This window comes from Geotrypetes seraphini, chromosome 16 (assembly GCF_902459505.1).
Source record: "Geotrypetes seraphini chromosome 16, aGeoSer1.1, whole genome shotgun sequence".
Classification (NCBI taxonomy): Eukaryota; Metazoa; Chordata; class Amphibia; order Gymnophiona; family Dermophiidae; genus Geotrypetes; species Geotrypetes seraphini.
In genome coordinates this window covers 7421122-7445085 of record NC_047099.1, presented here as the reverse complement: position 1 = coordinate 7445085, position 23964 = coordinate 7421122, and the positions used below count along the sequence as shown (strand labels likewise).

The window sequence follows — 23964 nt, the reverse complement described above, 5'->3', positions numbered from 1 at the left end:
TCCCTTTGAATGTATTTTAAATTGTACATCGCTTAGAATCACGATTAAGCGATTTAATCAAATGAACTATTAAACTTGAAACTTGAAGGACACGGTACTACTCAAAAGGATCCAGAGAAGAGCAACTAAAATGGTTAAGGGACTGGAAGAGTTGCCGTACAGTGAGAGATTAGAGAAACTGGGCCTCTTCTCCCTTGAAAAGAGGAGACTGAGAGGGGACATAATCGAAACATTCAAGATACTGAAGGGAATAGACTTAGCAGATAAAGACAGGTTGTTCACCCTCTCCAAGATAGGGAGAATAAGAGTGCTGGGTTTTGAAAAGCTGTCTGGACTCAAAAGGAGGACATGTCCAGGGAAATCTGGACGTCTGGTAACTCTATATACATATATATACAGTATATATATTCCCTGATGTTCCATTCCTTCCATTGAAACATCAAGGAATCACAGGAGTCAAAATCTTAAGTCTATCTTTGGAATGATCTCCCCTTTATTTTGAGGAGCTCCAGTTCGTTTCAATTTTTCCGTAAATCTTTTAAAACTACGATGTTCGCCAAATAGTTTGAAAATTAATTCCTCTGAAATTTGCTACTACCCTTTCCAGTTTTTATTTATCTTTGTAAATTTTTCCTTAACTACTGTAAACCGAGTCGAGCTTTCTTAGAATGATGACTCGGTATATAAAGTTAAGTTTTAGTTTAGTTTAATTTGAATTCTGCACTTGACTGGCAGCCAGTGTAGTTCTATCAGTAGCAGACTAGCCCTCTCAAATTGGGCCTTACGGAAAATCAGTCTAGCCGCTGAACCGTGTGATATTGCAATATAAAGAGTTGCAGTAATCTAGATTTGGAAGTAGAACTGCTTGAGTCACTGTCCAAAACTGGTTGGGCTCAGGATTGATTTTATCGTCCTCAACTGCCTCAATCTGAAGAAAAATCTTTGGAACAGAGATAATCTGCTTGACCTTGGTGAGATTGGAATCTAGAATTACTCCTAATACTTTTGACGTTTTATTAATCATGAGCTTCTTACCTGAGGATAGGGTTAAAATCAGACCACAAAGAGCAAAAACAAACAGCAATTCTATAATCACAATTTAAAGTCAGCCTGTGGCAAGAGTTGTTTCAGTAGTCATCGGTACAGAAACTCCATCAGCACTTTTGATTGTTTCTGCTACTTCCTTTCTGAAGAACTTGGCTTTCACAATCCCAATCATTTTTGCCTTTACCCGAAACCATGTAACCATCAATGAAGAAAGTTGGTTTGTCTGGGTTTTAGCTAATAGTGGCTTGAACCAAAATGTTCGTCATGTGGATTGGCGCTACCTGTGATTCTATAAACCATAACTAACTCTGTAGGAAATTTAGAGAATTTCGCTAAACACCAACCTATTTGGCGCTGATTTTTATTAGGTGACATATGTAGAATTTGTACTGGTGGCCAAGGAAAGACTAAAACGGTTAAGGCTCTTCGGCTTGGAAAAGAGACGGGTGAGGGGAGATATGATCGAAGTCTACAAAATCCTGAGTGGAGTAGAATGGGTACAAGTGGATCGATTTTTTACTCTGTCAAAAATTACAAAGACTAGGGGACACTCAATGAAGTTACAGGGAAATACTTTTTAAACCAATTGGAGGAAATTTTTTTGCACTCAGAGAATAGTTAAGCTGTGGACCGCGTTGCCTGAGGATGTGGTAAGAGCGGATAGCGTAGCTGGTTTTAAGAAAGGTTTGGACAAGTTCCTGGAGGAAAAGTCCATAGTCTGTTATTGAGAAAGACATGGGGGAAGCCACTGCTTGCCCTGTATTGGTAGCATGGAATATTGCTACACCTTGGGTTTTGGCCAAGTACTAGTGACCTGTATTGGCTACCGTGGGAACGGGCTACTGGGCTTGATGGGCTACTGGTCTGACCCAGTAAGGCTATTCTTAGGTTCTTATGAAGGTATGGCAGTGGTGGGATGAAAGCAATCAAGATCCGGGTACTGGGCTTGCTCTAGTGTGCTGGAGGATGTTGTTCTTGGGGGTGGTTGCAGTCCAGAGAGAAAAAGGCAGGGGAAGGCAGAAGAATGGTGGAAGTTGTGGTTGTGACTTCAGTGTGTCAACATGAACCCAGAGCAGTGGTATAGTAACGGGGGAGGGGCGACCCGGCCGCTGTCTTGGTGGGGCGCCAGCACATGTCCTCTTCTCTGCCCACTCTGCTTTTTCCTGACCCCCCCCTCCCCCGCTGCATTTTACAGCGTATAAGTTCCATCTAAGCATTCTCATCAAACTTTTGATTATCCCTGCAGTACAACTAAGTTTAGGTTCTGGGCGCACAGCCGGATTCAGAGGCCTCAAAAGTCTCTGGATACATCTAAAATCCCATTTCGATTATCGGCACTTGGACGACCTGTCTTTTAGATCGAAGTGCCGACTCGGGTAGGTTTATAGATGTAGTTTTGTTTCGATTATGAGTCCCATAGTATATAGTTAACAGGTTACAATTTGCTATAATGTCAGTACAAGTTTACATCACAAGTTATTATCCTGGAAAACCCCCAGATTCTCTGAGCATAAAAGAGAGCCTTTGAATTCCAAAAATACATTTTCATGTCATTATTCAAATCTTGTTTGTAAGGTGACACAAGAATGCTGGAAGGCTATCTTAATTCTTAAACAAGAAGTCTTGGATTTGGCAGCTTCATTCAAATTGCTTTATCCATGTAATTGTTTGATACGTCTGGGTGGTCTCAGCTATGTTTTCTTTATTCCCGAGCAGTTGAAATCTTTTATTGATCTCAAGAAGATTGTTTAAAGTCAAGTGTAAAATGGTCAATTAAGAGGCTTGTCGCTAGAACTGTGCGAATGCTATAGTGTTTTATTTTTGATTTCTTGAATTGATATTCCTTATTTTTGAGTCCACTTCCCCTATTTTGTGGACTATACAGGAGATAATTGTTTATTGGGAGGGAGGAGTTCTCTTTGTTAATCTATTATTTTCCATGTTTCTGTAACAAGGGTAATCTTGTGTAATTTTCATTAGAAAATGAATAAATAAATAACTTAACACATTCTAGGCTCTAATACTAATATAGTTTACCAGTTACCATAGCTATCCTTACAGTACAGGTTTTTCAGTACAAGGTTTATCCTAATTGACACACATAGAGTTTACAGGTTGGATTTGCCAAAGTTACAGTGCAAGATTTTACAATACAAGTTGGAGGAGTGAGAGATTAGAGACACTGGGCCTCTTCTCCCTTGAAAAGAGGAGACTGAGAGGGGACATGATCGAAATGACTTAGTAGACTTAGTAGATAAAGACAGGTTGTTCACGCTCTCCAAGGTAGGGAGAACGAGAGGGCATTCACTAAAGTTAAAAGGGGACAGATTCCGTACAAACGTAAGGAAGTTCTTCTTCACCCAGAGAGTGGTAGAAAACTGGAACGCTCTTCCAGAGTCTTATGTTCTAAGTTTTCCTTACGTGACACATAATGAGTTCTGGTATCAATATACATTTCTTTGTGATCCATCGGTCAAGGGCAGGGGGGTTAGATGAAGTCACTTTAGTGGTGAATTTGACCAGTGTTCTTCAGTTTTTCTGCAGACACCAGTTCTTGCCATACTTTCACCAACACTTCACAAAGTTTTGACTCAAGCGTGAGTGTTCACGGTGCCTACATTCAAGACAGACTCTTAATAAAGGCACGCGTACCGAAACACTGCCAGTGTCGAGTCTTTGAGCTATTGTGACAAATTCACCAATAAAGTGAATTCTTGGACTATATACCCTTGGCTGAATTTCTGAATATCAGTTTGTCTCATTTATTCTAAAGAGCTCATTGGCCTGCATTGAAAGTGATGTCTCTTTGACCTTTTTTTTTTTTTTTGTTCCTATGCAAATGTCAGACTCTGCTCCCTATTAAAATAGAGGCGACACTTATTTTACAGATTCAATCAACTACATTGATACACCGAGAAGAATTCCTTCATTTTAACTGTTTGTTTTTAATCATGAAATGGTTTATTTTCATGTCATTGATGGCCATTCCCTTAGGTAAGTGTTCCTAGATCGGATGTCCAAGTTTGTTATGTTTTATTCTGAGTTTATTTGCAAAGAATATTCTTTTTTTTTCAGGTGTCCTCTGTCAAGTGACATTGGATCAGCCGGCTTCGGAAATCGTGAAGCCCTCACAGACCCTCAGTTTGACCTGTAAAGTCAGTGGGGTTTCCATCCAGGACAGCAACTATGCGTGGAACTGGATTCGGCAGCTCCAAGGAAAAGAACTGGAATGGTTGGCCCGCATATACTATGATGAAAGGACATGGTATTCACCTTCTCTCCAAAGTCGGTTAAAGATCTCGAAAAATACCGTCAGTCCCAAAAACGAGTATTCCCTGCAACTGACAGGCATGAAAGCTGAAGACACGGCCACATATTACTGTGCGAGAGACCACAGTGTGAGAAAGGAAACCAGGACTCACACAAATACCAGACAGGGCCACGCTGATTTCTCTGCCCTCATCAACTGTTTTAACCAGCCTCTGGGGAACTATGATTTTATGAAATAACAAGTCTTCTCAGTACATCTAATGCAAATCCAGTTTTATAATGTAGTGAACAATAGCTTGAGCAAGTTCTAATTAATCCAACAGATTTAATATCAGCGCTTAAGGCTTCCTTTTTTACTTCTTTACTTCAAGTAAAATGGCAAAAGGCATTTCTAAAAAAAAAAAAAAAAGGGGGGGGAGGGTAAAAAGTAAAGTTCCAACATTTAACACCTTGAGGTTGTGGAAAGGGTTTTTATTAAACACAGGCCACTGTGGCCCGTATTTGGTAAATGGTGCCTAAATCAACCTGCACCTAGAGAAATGGTCACGTGTCAATCATGCTTAGGCGCTGTTTACAAAATCGCACCTAGCGATGCCTATATAAAAACTCAGACACCTGAAATGTAGGCCAGGGTTTTAAAGGCCAACATTTCGGATGCCTAAGTTTTTAGAGAATTACGTTTAGTCACACTCTGCCCATAAAAGTGCCCACTTAAGCGTTAGGATCTACTACGTGCCATGCAATATGTGACATAGCCAATCAGCAATAAAATTCATTGGCTAACATCCCCCTCACCACCCCTTTTATAAAGCCACGGTAGAGGATTTTAGGACAAGCTGGTGAGATAAAAGCTCCAACGCTCATTCAATTCCTATGAGCGTCAGAGCTTTTACCTCACCGGCCTGCTCTAAAACCCTCTACCACAGCTTTGTAAAAAAGGGGCCTTCGTGATACTGAGGGATAACTTTCTATTTCAAAACTATTCCCCCTTTTAACGCCAGCCGGCACGCCGAATGCTCTGTGGGAAAAGCACAGTTACTTACCGTAACAGGTGTTATCCAGGGACAGCAGGCAGATATTCTCACATGTGGGTGGCGACATCCACAAAGCCCCGATGCAGACAGCTTCCTAAACTGATTTCCTTGCAGAACTTAGAAATTTTGCGACTGCTGCTCCGCGCATGCGTGAGTGCTTTCCTGCCTAGCATTTCTCCTCAGTTCAGATAGCTAGCAGAGAAGTCAACCAGGGGAGATGGGTGGGTTATGAGAATATCTGCCTGCTGTCCCTGGATAGCACCTTTTATGGTAAGTAACTGTGCTTTATCCCAGGACAAGCAGGCAGCATATTCTCACATGGGGGTGACCTCCAACCAAACCAAAATGGGATGTTGGCAACTTAAGAGAATAAATTTTGCAATACTGTATGCCAAAATGGCCATCCCGTCTGGAAAAAGTATCCAGACAATAATGAGAGGTGAATGTATGAACCAAGGTCCAAGTGGCAGCTTTGCAGATTTCCTCAATGGGAGTAGATCTAAGGAAAGCTACTGATACTGCCCTGGCTCTGACTTTGTGGGCTGTGACTCGACTCTGTAGATGCAGTCCAGCCTGAGCATAGCAGAATGAAATGTAAGCCGCTAACCAGTTGGAGATGGTGCACTTGGAAATTGGATGTCCCAACTTGTTTGGATCGAAGGAGACAAAAAGTTGAGGCGCAGATCTATGTGGTTGAGTGCGTTGCAAGTAGAAAGCTAAAGCACACTTACAGTCCAGAGTATGCAGAGCTGTTTCTCCAGGATGAGAATGAGGCTTTGGAAAATACACTGAAAGTACAATTGATTGGTTGAGATGAAATTCTGAAACCACTTTAGGTAAGAATTTAGGATGAATACGAAGGACCACCTTGTCACGATGTAATACTGTGAAAGGTGGGCCCACTACTAAAGCTTGTAACTCGCTGACCCTGCGAGCAGATGTAAGAGCAATGAGAAAAACTACTTTCCAAGTGAGATATTTAAGATGAGCTGTATCCATTGGTTCAAAAAGAGGCTTCATCAATTGAGCAAGAACAACATTGAGATCCCAAACCATTGGAGGAGGTTTGAGAGGTGGTTTGACATTAAAAAGTCCTTTCATAAATCTGGAAACCACAGGATGAGCAGAAAGTGTTTTCCCCTCGATAGGCTGATGAAAAGTAGCTATTGCACTAAGGTGGACTCGAATGGATGTGGATTTGAGGCCTGATTGAGACAAATGAAACAGGTAATCCAAAACTGAAGACAAGAAGGAAGATTGAGGCTCCTTGTGATGAATGGTGCACCAAGTAGAAAATCTAGTCCATTTCTGATTGTAGCATTGTCTAGTGGTAGGCTTCCTAAAAGCCTATAAAATGTCCTGTACAGATTGAGAAAACTGTAGAGTAGCAGTCAGGTTAAGAGGTACCAAGCTGTCAGGTATAGAGACTGCAGGTTGGGATGAAGCAGAGACCCCTGACTTTGTGTAAGGAGAGAGGGAAATACTGGTAGAAGTATTGGCTCCCTGGTGCTGAGTTGAAGTAGAAGGGAGTACCGGGGTTGTCTGGGTCACCGAGGAGCTATGAGAATCATGGTGGCATGTTCCTGTTTGAGTTTGACAAGAGGTTTGAGAATCAGAGGAAATGGAGGGACTGCATAGAGAAACTGATTCGTCCATTCCAGAAGGAAAGAATCTGCCTCGAGGAGATGAGGAGAGTATATCCTGGACCAGAACTAAGGCAGTTTGTTGTTGTGGAAAGACACAAAGAGATCTATCTGAGGAGTCCCCCACTAAGAAAAAATGTGATGAAGAGGCAAGGAATTGAGGGTCCATTCGTGAGGTTGCAGAAGACGGCTCAATTTGTCCGCCAGTTTTTCTCTCCTTGAATGTAGACTGCATTCAGGAAGGTGTTGTGATGGATCACCCAGTCCCACACCTTTTGAGCTTCCTGACAAAGAGTGAGAGATCCTGTTTCTCCCTGCTTGTTGACGTAGTACAAATATGGACTACCTGGTCATGAAGGAGATGCTGGAAAGCTTTGAGAGCATTGAAGATTGCTCTGAGTTCCAACAGATTGATGCAAACTGATGATCCAAGCTGGACCAATGGCCTTGAGTACGAAGACCGTCGAGATGAGCCTCCCAAGCGTAGGTCGAAGAATCTGTCATGAGGACCTTCTGATGAGGGGGCATTTGAAACAGTAAATCTCTGGAGAGATTGAAAGAGAGCATCCACCAGTGGAGAGACTGTCTCAACGAAAGAGTGATTGTAATGTGTTGAGAGAGTGGTTCGCAAGCCTGTGCCCACTGAGATGACAGGGTCCACAGAAGAATTCTGAGGTGAAGTCTGGCAAATGGAGTCATGTGAACTGTCGAGGCCATGTGACCTAGGAGGACCAAAATGTGTCTTGCTGAAATTGTAGTCAAGGAAGACACTTTGTGGTAGAGACGAATGAGAGCATCCTGACGTTGTTGAGGAAGGAATGCTCTGAGTCGGACAGTGTCCAGGACAGCTCCGATGAACTGCAAATTCTGAGAGAGCTGTAGCTGGGATTTGGGAAAGTTGATTTCGAACCCCAAACTTTGTAGGAACCACACAGTTCATTGGGTCGCTACAATAACCCCTTGAGATGTTGAATCCTTGATGAGCCAGTTGTCCAGCTACGGAAACACGTGGAGCCCATGGTTCCGCAGAGCTGTTGCTACTACAACTAGGTACTTGGTGAACACTCTTGGAGATGAAGCCACGCCAAAAGGTAGCACTCTGTACTGAAAATGCAGATTTGCTACCCATAATCTGAGGAACTATCGAGAGGCTGGATGGATGGGAATGTGAGTGTAAGCCTCTTTGAGATCTAGAGAATATAACCAATCGTTCTGATCCAGAAGGGGGTATAGAGATGTCAGAGACAGGATTCAAAATTTCTCTCTGACAAGAAATTTGTTGAGGGCTCTGAGTCCAAAATAGGTCGCAGATTGTCCGTCTTCTTTGGAACTAGAAAGTAACAGGAGTAAAAACCCCTGCTCTGCTGTTCCAAGGGAACTTCCTAAATGGCATAGAGATGGGGCATAGCTTGAGCTTCCTGAAGAAGAAGGGCAGTCTGGGATGGATTGGAAGGATACTCTCTTGGCGGCAAATCCAGAGGAACCTGGATGAAATGAAGAGAATATTCTTCCCTGATGATGGACAGCACCCAGAGGTCTAGCATAGACCGTTGAAAAACAAGACTTCTTGGCTCCGCGGAAAACTGAGAACTGAGGAGACGCGCACCATACGTTATGTGGGAAGGCACTCACGCATGCGCGGTGCAGTAGTCATGAACTTTCTAAGTTCTGCAAGCAAATCAGCTTGCGAAGCTGTCCGCATCGAGGCTCCATGGATGACGTCACCCATGGATGACATATGAGAATATGCTGCATGCTTGTTCTGGGATAACTATAGCTATGTGATACTGGGCCGGCAAGCACTAAAAACCTCTTGCGTGGTTTTGTAAAAGGAGGGATATGTTACTTTACCAAGGGGAGGGCTTGTGCACACCACAGCAACTCCGCGATGAACAACGATTAGATAAATTTAAGACAGGCCTAAAAACTTTCCTATTCCGCGATGCGTTCGCTAACACTTAGACACCTCATCTCCCATTTTCTTACCAGCAACAAACCGCTTTGGTAAAGCGACCCCACCCACTATGTCTTATCCCAACCCCACTATCCCCTTCTTCTTCTCAAATATGTAACTTTTCCCCTCCTCTCCCCTCTCCCTCACTCTCTAGTATGTCTTGTAATTGTTATTCATGTTCACACAATATTTTTAATATGCTAATTCTATTTTAGTCTTCCTATCTTTTAAATTTATTGTCAACCGGCCAGATATTAATTTGATAGTCGGTATATTAAAATTAATAAAACTTGAAACTTGAAACACAGTTAATCCCACCATCACCTCAAATAAATGTCACTCACCAGCACTTCAGTAACCATAGATATATATTTGAAACATAGGGTATGACCCCGTCTATTTCAAACACAGATTACTCAGATCCAATGATCAACATCAAGATGATTCAGATCCAATGATCAACATCTATTGACAGTTCCTTCTCTTAAAATTATTAACACTCATCGACAGTACATCTTCTCAGTTACAGCTCCTCAAACGTAGAATTAGCTTCCAATCCATTTATGAAAAGAACGTTCACTGGATAGATATAAGAGCAACTTAAAAAGTTTTCTTTTTAAAGATGCTTTTCATCTTTAGTTCAGTTAATCAGGCCTTCATCATTTCATTTGATGCTTCCTCTGTCGTCTGCCTTCTGTTCTCTCCATTTTCTTTGGGTTTTTCCTACCATTACTGTTGTTCTTCCCCTTCTCGTCTTCTTTCTTTTCTAATATTGTATTTCCTTCCCTCCTCTCCTTTTTGGAACAGTAAGTCTTCTGTGAATTTGTACTTCATTTATCTGGTCCCCTTTGAAGTGTGATTAAGCGTTTATCAAATTTTAAATGAAACTTGGACAGGGCTGGAAGTTAATTTTTTTGACTTCTCTATTGATAGGGTTACCAGATGTCTGGATTTCCCCAGACATGACCCCCTTTTCAAGGACATGCCGGGGGTTTGGATGGCTTTTCAAGACCCCTCCTACCCAATGAGAGCAGGTAGTGGGGACCGGGGCTAAGGTAGGATTGGGGGCGGGACTGGGGCATAACAGGGCAGGGATGGGTGGAACTAAGTGGACCTACGGGTCCGGGTTTTGCTAAAGTAAAAATCTGGTAACCCTATCATTGACAAACACAACATTCCACTGTGATTCGATAAATCTGTTGAATCTACTTTCCCCAAAATGCACAAATGGTTATGTAAATTCAGATGTTTATAATGATGAAAATACCTTCTCCAAGTCAAATTGTGTTCAAATATTGGCCAAATTGCCCAGGGTGCCTTCTCTTTTTCCTGATCACAAGGAAATTATGCAAATTGACAAACTAATACTATTTCCTTCTTTAAATATTCAATTTCCTTCAAAGGATTCTGCAAAAAAGCTTAAAAATTCTGAGGAACAACAGTTCATCCCTCTTAAAAATCATTCTTCTTTCACCGAGATGAAGCTTGTGCTCAATTTATTGCTTTTAATTACAACATACAGGGGTGATCATTTTCTCGTGATGTGTACTATTTTTTCGTTAATCGATTTAGTTCATAATCATTTCTTTCTTTGTGTTTTTCGGCAGGTGTCTTTTCCCAAATGCAGCTACAACAATCAAATCCAGAGGCGAGGAAACCTGGAGAGTCACTGACACTTTCCTGCAAAGGGTCATGAGTTACTTTCAACAAGATTGCGATGTCCTGGGTTTGACAGGTTCTCCAGTGTAAACAGCGATGGAAGCATCATCTACTATGCCAGTGATGTGAAAGGCAGATTTGCCATCTCCAAGATGATGGCAACAGTGTGTTGTATTTACAAATGGACAGCCTGAAAGCAGAAGATACTGCGGTGTATTACTGTATAGCAGGTCACAGTGGTTTAAAAAACATGTTGATGATTTCCTTATGATCGATTCGAAACTTGCTTTCTGAGCTGGTTTCAGTCCTTGTGACAAAAAAACACAAGACCAAAATCCACCACAAGCAAAAGTCTGCCACAAGGCAACAGCGATGGTGACCCTCAAATTGGATAGCAAAAGTCACTTTTAAAAGCCTTTATTAGTTTCTGGAATAAAGGCTTTTAAAAGTGATTTTTGCCATCCAACTTGTGCAGTCCTTAAGCTCATTGAAGTTATATCATACATTTTCCTTGAACAATTTTCCACTATTTGTCTGTTTAAATTTATCTTAAATTGCATAGTCACAGTCAAGATCTATAGTCCGGTGAAAACAAAATGTATTTCTACATTATACAATTAAAATATAACCATTTTTTCACTCACATTCACCAAGCAGCAGGTCAGTATCAAATAGAAAATGTTCAAAATGTTTTTAGAGCAACATTAAGTTTCAAGTTTATTATGGTTAGCGCACCTTAGTAAAAGAGGGCCTTGGGTAATCCATTTAAATCTCAAAAGCATCCTTAAAGAGAAAGGTTTTAAGGTTTTAAAGTAATTAGAGTTAGTTTCCAGTCTTAAAGCTAAGGGGAGGGCATTCCATAGAGTGGGAGTGTGTCATAAAATAACTGACGAACAGATGGAACCGAGAATATTCTAAAGTCAGTGAAATAATCAAAACAGTTTGGTTAATCTCTCTCATGCATATTCATTGTGGATATCCAGAAAACCTGGCCTGCCAGTAGATCTTGAGGACTTAGGCAGCCCTGACTACCCTATTCTCTCCAATATTAAGATTCTAAGGGTCAATTTACATCGTTAATTATTTCTGGAGGCACAAATCAACTCTGTTGTTAAAAAGTGTTATTTTCAGGGCCTACTTTACTTTTAATGCATTTAGACTGTTGGTGCAATCTTTGATTCTGAGCACCTTAGACTATTGCAACTTGATTTATTTAGCCTCAAGTGAGAAAAACTTTAAGAGGCTACAACTTATCCAGAACACCGCTGTCAGATTGATCTTTAACCTTAAGAGATTTGATCATGTCTCAGGCTATTATCAGAAACTTCACTGGTTGCAAATTGAATCAAGGATAATATTCAAACTATATCTCTGAGCATATCATCTTTGCAAATGGTAGACGCCTTGTCCGAGAAATTAGATTCTTTGCTTTCCCCCACTGTAAATGGTTGTCGGTATAAGAGACTTTTCAGTCAAATTTTGGCTTACCAGGCTGCCCTTTGGGATGAGAGCTTTGGTAAGTTGATTTCAGAAAATTATTTTTAAAAAACATCTTTTTAAGAAGAACTTTTAGCTACTTAATTGTCAAAATTCCTCCTTTTCTCTGAATACTTTTTATTATAGAATTATCATACCAATGCGTATGCGCAGTTCTCTTTCTTGACATGATAGAAACCTTCAAAATCCTGAGGGGCATAGAGAAGGTGGACAGGGACAGATTCTTCAGACTGTGGGGAACCACAAGTACAAGGGGTCACTCGGAGAAATTGAGAGGGGACAGGTTTAGAACAAATGCGAGGAAGTTCTTTTTTACCCAGAGGGTGGTGGACACATGGAACACGCTTCCGGAGGTTGTGATAGGCCAGAGCACACTACAGGGTTTCAAGGAAGGTTTAGATAGGTTCCTAAAGGATGAGGGGATTGAGGGTTACAGATAGATGTAGAGCAGGGGTCTCAAAGTCCTTCCTTGAGGGCCGCAATCCAGTCGGGTTTTCAGGATTTCCCCAATGAATATGCATGAGATCTATGTGCATGCACTGGTTTCAATACATATTCATTGGGGAAATCCTGAAAACCCGACTGGATTGCGGCCCTTAAGGAGGGACTTTGAGATCCCTGATGTAGAGGTAGGTTACAGAAATGGCCAGGAACCACTTCACAGGTCACAGACCTGATGGGCCGCCGCGGGAGCGGTCCGCTGGGCGTGATGGACCTCTGGTCTGACCCAGTGGAGGCAACTTCTTATGTTCTTATGTTCTTGTAAGCCGCACTGAGCTATGAGGTTGTAGCGGTCTATAAGTGTACTGTCACGTTATGTTATATAGTCCACCTAAAGTTAGGCACTGATATCAGTATGATTCTATAAAAGTTAGGGGCCCATTATATAATTAATGCAAAAAATGGAAACTTGGCCATTTTACTACTGTGGTAAAAATAGCTTTAGTGTGTGGAATAAACCCATGTTAGGGTGCGCTCAGGCTTAGTAAAAGGACCTCTTGCTTAGGCAAAATTCATATGAGCCACTTATGAGAACTATCCTCCTCTTTTACGAAGATGCGCTAACTGATGAGCGTGTGCTAAACGCTAACACGCCCACAGACTAACATGCATGCATTAGCGTTTAGCATTCACTAATTCGATTAGCACCTTAGTAAAAGAGGGCCTATGTTTAAATTTTTTTGAGGGAAACACAGCGCTGCATTGGAGCATAATTAGGATTCAAGGTAAGAAAATCTATTGGAGTTTTTTCCACGTGCAATAATGAGGTTGATAGTCACATTTTTGGGAATGTAGAATAATTGGACACACGGTTTTTCTCCCCCTTTATACATTTTTTAAATTTGTGGTAACATTTAGTACATTACCCCCTCCCCCTTTTTACTAAACTGCGATAGCGGTTTTTAGCGCAGGGAGCCGCGCTGAATGACCCACGCGGCTCCCAAAGCTCATAGGCCCTCTTTTACTAAGGTGTGCTGAGTAGCGCACGCTAAAGTTTCCAAGTTTATTATGAAATTTGATTTATCGCCTATTCAAAATTCTAAGCGATGTACAATTAATAAAGAATTACAGAGTCGGGGGAAACAGACATAACTAACAAAAACGAATTCTACTAAACATATTAAAATTCAACATATGCATACAAAGTCAAACATAAGGAGAGTTAGAGAAGAAATACAATTAGGTTGTAAAAGAAACAACGCTAATGCGTGCATGTTAGTCTATGGATGTGTTAGCATTTAGCGTGCGCTAATCAGTTAGCGCACCTTAGTAAAATAGGGGGATAGAGTTCCTATGAGCATCTGGAGCAGCGCGGGTCATTCAGCGCGGCTCCCTGCACTAAAAAAACGCTATCGCGGTTTCGTAAAAGGGGGGATCAGTTTTGAAAGGCATAGAGAGAGTTCGACTTCACATCAGCAACTTCAGGAAACAAACACAGAGACAGCTAGGGTTTGAGAAAGAGACTCAAACCCTCTCCTGTCCCCTCCTTCCCTACCCCGTACCACCCCACCCTCCCTTTTTAAGGTTTCTTTTACCATTTAAAAAGTTGCTTCCCTTTGAATATGCAAATTAACTGAATGCAGCTCCGGTTTTAAAAGTGTCGGATTCTCAAACCTCATCACTCAAGGGTAAACCATTTTTACTGGAACATACTCGTAACATAGCTTTGTGTACAATTTTAGTTTATCCAGCATTAATATGAGAACTTTAATAAATATTTTGTTACTGATGGTCATTTTAAATGGTAAGGATTTTCTGGAGTCAGAAACATTTGATTTTTTTACTATTACTGCCGTTATTATAATGCTTATTTGATCTCTTTTTAATACATAGGTGTATTTTGCAACATTGAATTAGTTGAGTCTGACCCAGCATTTAAAAAGCCTGGAGAAGCTCACAAGTTGTCTTGTAAAGCCTCCGGGTTCACCTTTAGCAGCTATCCTATGAGCTGGATCAGGCAGGCTCCCGGGAAAAGACTGGAATGGATCGCCTTCATTCACACTGCTTCAAATCCCATCTATTACGCGGATTCGGTGAAAGGGCGTTTCACTATCTCCAGAGAGGATTCGAGCAGTACAGTGTACTTACAGATGAATAATCTGAAAACTGAAGACACGGCCATGTATTACTGTGCAAGGAGAGACACAGTGAGAAGGAAGCAGTGCGACTCCATACAAAAACCACTTTTGGCAGTGATTAAACATCCGTATTTATCACCAGAGGAAACAGTGAACAACAAGAATCCATTATGTCTACAGAGTCAGATTCTATTTACAAGTTAATTATTGAATAATGAAGAGGTAATCCACCATTTTGATAGGAAAGTTCTGGAGCTCATTTTCAAAAAAGAAAGATATATAAAAAAACGGTACTTGGACATTTTAATTACCAAAACATCCAAGTGCCGATTTTTGATACGTCATGCTCCATCCCTGGCAGTGTTCAAATCTAAGCTAAAGGCTCTCTTTTACAAAGGTGCGCTAAGCGTTTTTAGCGCACGCTGATTTAGCACGTGCTAATCAATTTAGGGCACACTAAATATTAGTGTGCGCTATATGCTAACGTGCCCATTATAGTCTATGGATGTGCTAGCGTTTAGCACGCACTAATATTTAGTGTGCCCTAAATCGATTAGCGTGCACTAAATCAGTTAGCGCGAAACTAAATTGGCTACCGCACCTTAGTAAAAGGACCTATAAATCATGACTCTCCCACACACACCCAGTGGTCACTGACCCCCCCCACCCCCAAAGATATCAATAAAACAGTGCATAACTGTCTCTATAACAGCAACACTTGGTAAGGGAAATCCTAGCAAAACAGCAAGCAGGTGTCTGGATTAACCTGGTGGGCAGTGCAGTGAACCATAGAGAGGGGGATCCACACCCAAATCCCACCCGACCCACTACATTTATGATGGAAAGTGTGAGCCCACCAAAACTCACCCCAAATCCTACTGTACTGGAGAGTGTGGTGCAGTGGTTAAAGCTACAGCCTCAGCACCCTGAGGTTGTGGGTTCAAGCCCATGCTGCTCCTTGTGACCCTGGTTTATTAGATAGATTGTGAACCCACCAGGATGGACAGGGAAAATGCTTGAGTTCCTGAATAAATTCATGTAAACCATTCTGAGCTCCCTTAGAGAACGGTATAGAAAATTGCTGGTGGTACCCCTGAGCAAGTGCTCAGCCTACACCACCTACTTTGTCCCAAGTTTGACACTAGTTTGAAAGACTGGGTATGAGAATGTGGAGTAGGCCTCAAAAGTTGCCCTATGTTTGATGTTTTAGTTTAAAATACTGGCGATCAGCGATAATGTGGACTAGGACATGGTTGATTAATTTTCTTATATGTTTTGTTGTTCCTTATATGGAATTTGTATTTTTGTGGTCATTCATGAATGTTTGTTACTAAGGCATTGTAATGAATAATCAAATAAATACAGAATTAAAAAAAAAAGTTGCCCTATGTCAAGATGCCACTATATACTCTAGAGAGTGGCAAAATTAATGGCGCTGGCTGCGGTCCGGCTTGTGGAGGCAATCTGGTTGTGACGTATTCGCGCGCATGCGCACTCCTTCGGCCACAGACCTACAGCGCACGGAACACGAAAATAGGACTGCGCATGCGCGAGTTAGCCTTTTATTATATAGGATATAAGACATGAAATAACTAGTTTTGTTTTTTGTATATATCACCCATGATTTGTACAGTTGGATTGTTTTATGTCCTAGATAACACCTGTATATCTTGTTAATTATCATATTAAATTAATAAAATACTGGAACTTAGAAAACAAAAAGAAACGTTTGGTGATCCAGTGTTTATCCCCCAAAACACCTGAAGCAATGAAAGAATCAATAAATTGACCCATCTTCTAAAAGCAATGAGACCACTGAAAGAAGCACCACATCAGTTAAATTCTTTCAAACATTTAGATTTCGTAAGACAATTATTGTTGGTTGCAATGCCCTGTATAGCACAAAAATGCAAAGACCCTATATTACCTTCACAACGTTTATGATTGGTTAAGGTCTGGCAGATTGCTGGAATGGAAAAATTTAGCTGGCTTAACAAACATAAGTTATGGAAATACAAGTAATTTTGGGCTCTTCTCTTTCAAATTCTCAAAATATTAATATACTCTCCTGCAAACTACTGAAGTGTCTTTTCTCTCTCTCTCTCACTCTCTTACTTCACACTATATTCTAGGTCTCTGGAACAATGATGTTCTAAAGTTTTCATCTGACCTTTTCACGGTCCACTTATTGGTTCTTTGAGCTTGTTGCTTGATTACTGATTCTGTTTTAGTGTTTTTACACTTATAATTTTGTACGTGTATTACCACTTGAATAATTCTATAAACATAATTGTAGTTGTTTCTAAACCTGAATATTTGAGATATGTGTTATAAATGACAATTTTGCATGTAATGCTTTTATATTTCTCAAACTACAATAAAAAATATTTGAAATAAAAAAAGAAAGCACACATCAAATTCTGAAGACCTCAACAAATCAGCAGTTCTATTTACCAGTGAAATAAAAAAAAGTCTTCCTTTTTGAAAGCTAAACCAAAGTACTTGAATTCTATAAATGAACAATCCACAATATATATAGAAAACATCATATAGCTGTAAAGAAAGGGCAGTAACTACAGACAAACACCAAAAGATATCCAAAAAATGTGGAGGAAAAGAGACCTCAGAACACTTAGGCCGTCTTTTACTAAGGTGCGCTAATCGATTTAGCGAGCACTAAACGCTAACACATGCATCTTAGTCTATGGGCACGTTAGCATTTAGTGCGTGTTAATTTGACTAGCATGCGCTAATCGGTTAATGCACCTTAGTAAAAGAGGGGGCTAGTAGTCCTTTTACTAAGGTGCTAATGCATTCATAGGATATAAGAGACACGTTAGCCTTTAGAACACGCTAAATCGGTTGGCGCATCTTAGCCCCAATAATTCAGTCCAAGAAGTTAGGCCCCATTTATTGAATTGTGCCTAATGGCGCCTAAATCAAGTTAGGCATCACTAGGCTTCTGCAACTTAGGCACTGGTTTCCTTGGCCAGGGTTTTCTTGGTCTAAAATGCCAGCAGCCAAGGTAGGTGCCTATCAGTGCCCAGCTTATTCCGCACCCAAATTCTGTCCCTAACCACGTCTACTTTTTGGGTAGGCGAGGTAGGCATCTCGGCCTACGTCGCAATTATTGAGTTAGGCACCTACCCTACAATCATTTTTTAATTGGTTTTTAGTTGGTTTTTAATGGTGCTGTTCAATTTTAATGGTGCCAATTTAGGTGCCTTACTATGGGTGTCTTTTATGAAATTAGGCCCCTTTTGCCCCAAAATATTATATACCACAATTTATAGAACAGAAAAAAAAGTTTGAACCTACCAAATATGCAAGTAAGAGATTTTACAAAAGCCATGTAGTTCTTCTGACTTTATCAGCAAGATTCAATTATTTTATACAAAAACTGAGGTGTGCTTTTTATAAAAAATTTTCATTGCACATTGCTACAGAAGCCCCTGCAACTCTGTATAGAGCCCATGTATTGGAACACCTCACCAAAGCTCTTTGTAACTCTGTATTGTAACACCTTTTACAGAAGCTCATGTCAACCACTCTGAATTGACTCCCCAGTCATCAGTAGCGGTAGAGAAGCTCTCAATAAACTATTTTCAGTGGATACATTTCTCTTATAGAAACTGTTTGAAAGAGGTTCAGCCAAGTAGACGTTGCTCCAGCTGCTTGAATTAATTTCCCAAGTTTTGCAGGCGTCTAATAAGTCACTCTAGGAGAAACGATTTCTAAGCCTTTGGATTTCCCAGCTAATCTCAGCGATCATTACAAAACTTAACCTGTCAGCTTCCTTTTCCATCTGCTGAGGACATGCTCTTGTTCTCATACTTAACTAATCAGAGGATGCATATGCAAATAGACTCATTATATTTCCTCCATAAATAATCTACTTTCCCTAACACAGTCTAAGTGCCAGCTGTAACTTTCAGAGGAGCTTTTCTGCTCTCCCAGAGATGAAGTCGTTGCTGTACTTTCTTCTTTTCTTTGTGACTTTTACAAGTAAGAAATTCCCAATCTGCCTGAAATGATTTTTGATATAAATATCTGTATTTGTAGTCTTAATCTTTTCTCTGTGTCTGTTCGATTGCAGGAATTAAGTCCCAAGAACAATTGATTCAGTCAGATGCAGAAGTGAAAAAGCCTGGACAGTCCCTGACACTGACCTGTCAAGCCTCCGGATTCACTTTCAGTAGCTACTGGATGAACTGGGTTCGACAGGCTCCCAACAAAGGGCTGGAGTGGGTCTCTGCTATAAACCAAGGTGGGGGTAGTACATACTATGCCGATTCAGTGAAAGGCAGATCCACCATCTCCAGGGACAATAATAAGAACATGCTGAATTTACAAATGAACAGCCTGAAAACTGAAGACACCGCCATGTATTACTGTGCAAGAGACCACAGTGAGAAAAGACCTAGGGAGAGTTCTACATAAACCTCTGGAACATCTTAAACGAAAATCCTCCTTCTGACAGCTTGGGGGCAGCAACATAAAAATAATATTACATTACATTACATTTGTGATTTCTATTCTGCCTGTGCCTTGCGGTTCTAAGCGGATTACAGTTAAAAGAGATCAGGACATTACCGAGAGAATTACATAACAATGATTCAAGTATATTACATCCTGTGGTATAGAAATACAATTATAGGATATCTGAATTTAACGATAGAATAACTCGAAAGGGATCAAGTAGTTACAGGTTCAGTGGGGAAAACAATATAGGCCACTGAAGAAAGATACCTAACTTTGGGGGAATCAGTTAAATGGATACCTAAGGGAGATGCTTATTTAGGAGAAGGTTAAATGGATACATATGGGAGATGTCATCATCTCATAAATGTTACAATCCAGTCCAGTAGCTTACAATGCTGCTATTGCTACCACTTATCATTCTTATATTGCTCCTAGACACTTGCAGCGCTGTGCACTAAACACAGTCCCTGTTCGACAGAGCTTATGATCTAATCAAGACAGAGAAAGACAAGGAAAGGATTGCTCTAACCCCCTCTTTTACTAAGGTGGGCTATGCTTTTTAGCGCGTGATAAATATTAGCGCACACTAATCACGCGCTAAAGACTAACGCGTGCATGCTATCTTATGGACGCTAAAACGCTTAGCGCACCTTAGTAAAAGAGGGCCTAAGGCAGTGGTTCCCACACCTGGTCTTGAAGGCACCCCGGCCAGTCAGGTTTTTGGGACATTCATAGTGAATATTCATGAGAGAGATTTGCATGCGGTGGAGGCAGTGCATGCAAATCTCTCTCCTGAAAATTCATTGAGCATATCCCGAAAACCTGACTGGCCGGGGTGCTTCCAGGATCAGGTTTGGGTACTGCTGTTCTAAGGAATTATAAATAAGGGAATGCTCCTCTTTCTGAGCAGCTCCACAAGGCGTGATTTGGTCTTATCCATCCTGCAGTGAGTTTTCTAATGCATTTATTCTCAAACTGCACCATTTTGAACTTCAAAAGATTCTAGATGTTTTCCTAGAGATTTATAGTATACTAGTCTTTAAGTCCGTTACATTAACGGGTGCTAGAATAGATGTCTGTCTTTCTTTCTCTTTCTCTCTTCTTGGCTGCTTTCTGTCTGTCTGTCTTTCTTTCTTTCTGTCTCTTTCTTTCCACCACCCCTTCCCTGCTCTCCCTGTCCAGCAGCGGCCCTTCTCCCTTCGTTTAATCGGCTCCTTGCAGCTTCCCTTATTCCTTTGTCTTCAGTTCCAGTGCCAGAGGAGTGATGAAGCCACGTCCCCGGAGCAGCAGCGCGGCTGCACGAAGCGGCGTCTTCGCAGCTGGAGCGATTTGCCATCTCTTCCCCCTTTCTCGCGTCTCTGGTGCTGGTGGTTTTTTGTCTTCTCCCTCCCCCTACATCGCGCTGTAAGCTGTTGCAAGCCTCCCCAAGCGCCTCAAGTTGCCGTGCGCCGTAAATAGAATACGGCCACAGAAGGACACAGCACGCTGTCAGGGATCACAAAACCCTAAGTGCACATGCGCGCTTAGGGTTTTATTATAAAGGATGTAAGAACAATGGCATAGTAAGGGGGTGGAGGGGGGCAGATCGCCTCAGGCATTATCTTGATGAGGGCGCTGGCACCTCTCTATCCCCATGGTACGCTCATGTGTCCTCCCTTCCCCATCACCCATACCTCTTTAAAATCTTCGCCAGCATGAACAACTACTCTAGCCTGCTGCTCGCGCCGGCCTGGCTCCCTCTGACATCACTTCCGGGTTGTGGGGCCAGGAAGTGATGTCAGAGGGAAAGCCAGCACAAGCAGCAAGCTGGAGAAGCTGCTCGTGCTGGTGCAGATTTTGACAGGCACTGGGGTGGGAAGGGAGAGCGCAAATGTGGGGTGGAAAGGAGGGCACGGGGCGGTGCCACTGCCCTGAGGTTCTTTGAGCATATAGAGATAAGCCATGAGGGGGTCCTCAAACAGATAGACAGACTAAAAAGCGACAAATCACCGGGCCCGGACGGAATCCACCCAAGGGTTCTAAAAGAGCTAAGGAACGAAATAGTGGAAACTCTCCGACAAATTTGCAACTTGTCCTTGAAAACTGGGGAGATCCCAAAGGACTGGAAAATAGCAAATATCACACCTATCTTTAAAAAGGGATCAAGGGGTGACCCGGGAAACTACAGGCCAGTAAGCCTGACTTCAGTCCCAGGCAAGATGATGGAGGGACTGATAAAGGACACCATCTGTGAACACATAGAAAAAAATGGACAACTAAAAGCGAGCCAGCATGGTTTCTGCAAGGGAAGATCGTGCCAAACAAACCTACTGCACTTCTTTGAAGGGATAAACAGCCAGATGGACAAAGGAGAACCCATAGACATCATCTATCTCGACTTCCAAAAGGCCTTTGACACGTTGCCCCATGAGCGGCTTCTTAGGAAGCTGTGGAGCCACGGGGTGGAAGGGGACGTACACAGATGGAATAAACACTGGTTGGCAGACAGAAAGCAACGGGTTGGAGTGAAGGATCACTACTCGGACTGGCGCAAGGTCACGAGCGGTGTTCCCCAGGGGTCGGTGCTCAGACCGCTGCTGTTCAATGTATTCATAGACGACCTAGAAGCGAGGACGAAGTGTGAAGTTATAAAATTTGCGGATGACACCAAACTCTGCAGGAGGGTTAGAACCACGGAAGAATGTGAAGACCTACAAAGGGACCTAACCAAACTGGAAGAGTGGGCAAGCAAATGGCAAATGCGCTTTAATATAGAGAAATGCAAGGTCATGCATTTAGGGGAAAAAACCCCGATGTTCAGCTACAAAATGGGGGGGGGTCAGTGCTAGGGGATAGTAACCTTGAAAAAGAATTGGGTGTGCTGGTAGATACTACAATGAAACCAACGGCACATTGTGCAGCAGCCTCCAAGAAAGCAAAGAGAATGTTGGATATTATTAAGAAGGGCATTACAACCAGGACGAAGGAAGTCATCATGCCGCTGTATCGTGCGATGGTTCGCCCGCATCTGGAGTACTGTGTCCAGTATTGGTCACCGTACCTTAAGAAGGACATGGCGATACTTGAAAGGGTCCAGAGAAGAGCAACGAAAATGATAAAAGGTATGGGGAACCTTTCATATGCAGACAGGTTGGGAAGGCTGGGGCTCTTCTCCCTTGAAAAGAGGAGACTCAGAGGAGACATGATAGAGACTTTCAAGATCATGAAGGGCATAGAGAGGGTGGAAAGGGACAGATTCTTCAGATTATTGGGAACCACAAGCACAAGGGGGCACTCAGAGAAGCTGAAAGGGGACAATTTTAGAACCAATGCTAGGAAGTTCTTTTTTACGCAGAGGGTGGTGGACACCTGGAATGTGCTTCCGGAGGTTGTGATAGGACAAAGTACACTAAGGGGGTTCAAGGAAGGATTGGATAAATTCCTGAACGATAGGGGGATTGAAGGATACAGATAGAGGTAGAGATAGGTTTTAGACAGAATATGGATAGAAGGATAAAAAGGGATTAGAGAAGGATCACATTACAGGTCATGGGCCTGATGGGCCGCCGCGGGTGCGGACTGCTGGGCACGATGGACCTCGGGTCTGACCCAGCGGAGGCAACTTCTTATGTTCTTTTTTTTTTTTTTTAATTTATTTATCATTTTAATGCATCCCTATATACAAAGATGTTTAAAGAAATACAGAAATATAATATTCTCTTAGTCATATTACAAACTAAGAATTGAAATTTAAACATCAAAAATAAATCATCTAATACAGTCCACAACTTAGGGAGAAGAGACAAGATGAAAATAATTACCCCTCGGGAAAGGGGAAATATACAAAGGAAACTATAACGTTAAGAAATAGAGCAGTCAGATCTTAACCTATCCAAAATAAAATTAACCGCATTATTAACCTGTATCATTCGGGCTGTATGGGGATACCTTTACCTTCAAGGAAAAAGCCTAATTGGGCAGGTTCAAAAAAATATATATTTACTTCCCTGATAGGAAATGAAACATTTACAAGGAAATCGCAACTGAAAACTTGCCCCCAAAGCAATCACCTTTGATCTATATAACAGAAATTCTTTCCTCCTAGATTGCGTCCACCTCGAAACATCAGGAAATATATATACCCTTTCCCCCAAATAGGAAATCTGCTTTAAATTGAAATATAATTTCAGCAACATCTCTTTATCTTGAAGAAATACCAACGAGACCAATAAAGTTGCTCTTCCCTGAATTTCAATATCAGAAGACTGCAGAATAGCAGAAACATCTAATTGAACATTTTCATCTGCTATAGCTTTTTCTTTCTGCACTTGTTTTATATAATAAATTCTTTGTATTGGGGGAAGACTTGCTTCAGGTACATTTAAGACATTCAACATAAAGTTCTTAAACAGTTCTTGAGGAGACATAAACTTGGCAACCGGAAAATTAAGAATCCTCAAATTTAAGTTCTTCTGCTGGTTTTCCAGGTTTTCAATCTTCCTCAAAATCATCATTTTATCTGTTGTTTGTTTGGTAATTAAACTCTTAGTCTCTGCTGTTACTTTTTCTAAATTTTTTAAATCCACTTGGTGTTGCTGGGTAATAGTCTCTAAGGAGCTTATCCTGGAGGTAGAATTCTGAGTTATAGTAACAAAGTGGTGAAGATTCTCAATTGCAGACCAAATAGAATCCAGGGTAACAGCCTGTGGTTTCACCAACGGTCCGAGGAGGGATATACCAGCCGACTTGGGTACGGCTCCTGCTCCAGCGATGGAAATCTGGGCTCCTGCAACCTCCTCACCGCTGGTCACCGAAGGCTC

The 23964-nt window shown here is 41.6% G+C and overlaps 1 protein-coding gene across 1 annotated transcript; it reads left to right on the top strand.

Moving 5' to 3' along the window:
* The first annotated feature begins 4025 nt into the window (after positions 1 to 4025).
* Positions 4026 to 19123, top strand: LOC117350391. The gene is made up of 5 exons (XM_033924668.1): positions 4026 to 4041; positions 4123 to 4312; positions 10556 to 10693; positions 18594 to 18688; positions 18780 to 19123. Exons 1-5 carry the CDS (start codon positions 4026 to 4028, stop codon positions 19121 to 19123), a joined length of 783 nt encoding a protein of 260 aa, XP_033780559.1.
* Positions 19124 to 23964: the final 4841 nt, after the last annotated feature.

Excerpts from the sequence above, each read along its gene's own strand:
- LOC117350391 (XM_033924668.1), top strand. Across the intron at positions 4,313-10,555 it reads TACTATGATGAAAGGACATG|GTGTCTTTTCCCAAATGCAG; the intron begins GTATTCACCTTC and ends GTTTTTCGGCAG. Across the intron at positions 18,689-18,779 it reads TTTCTTTGTGACTTTTACAA|GAATTAAGTCCCAAGAACAA; the intron begins GTAAGAAATTCC and ends GTTCGATTGCAG.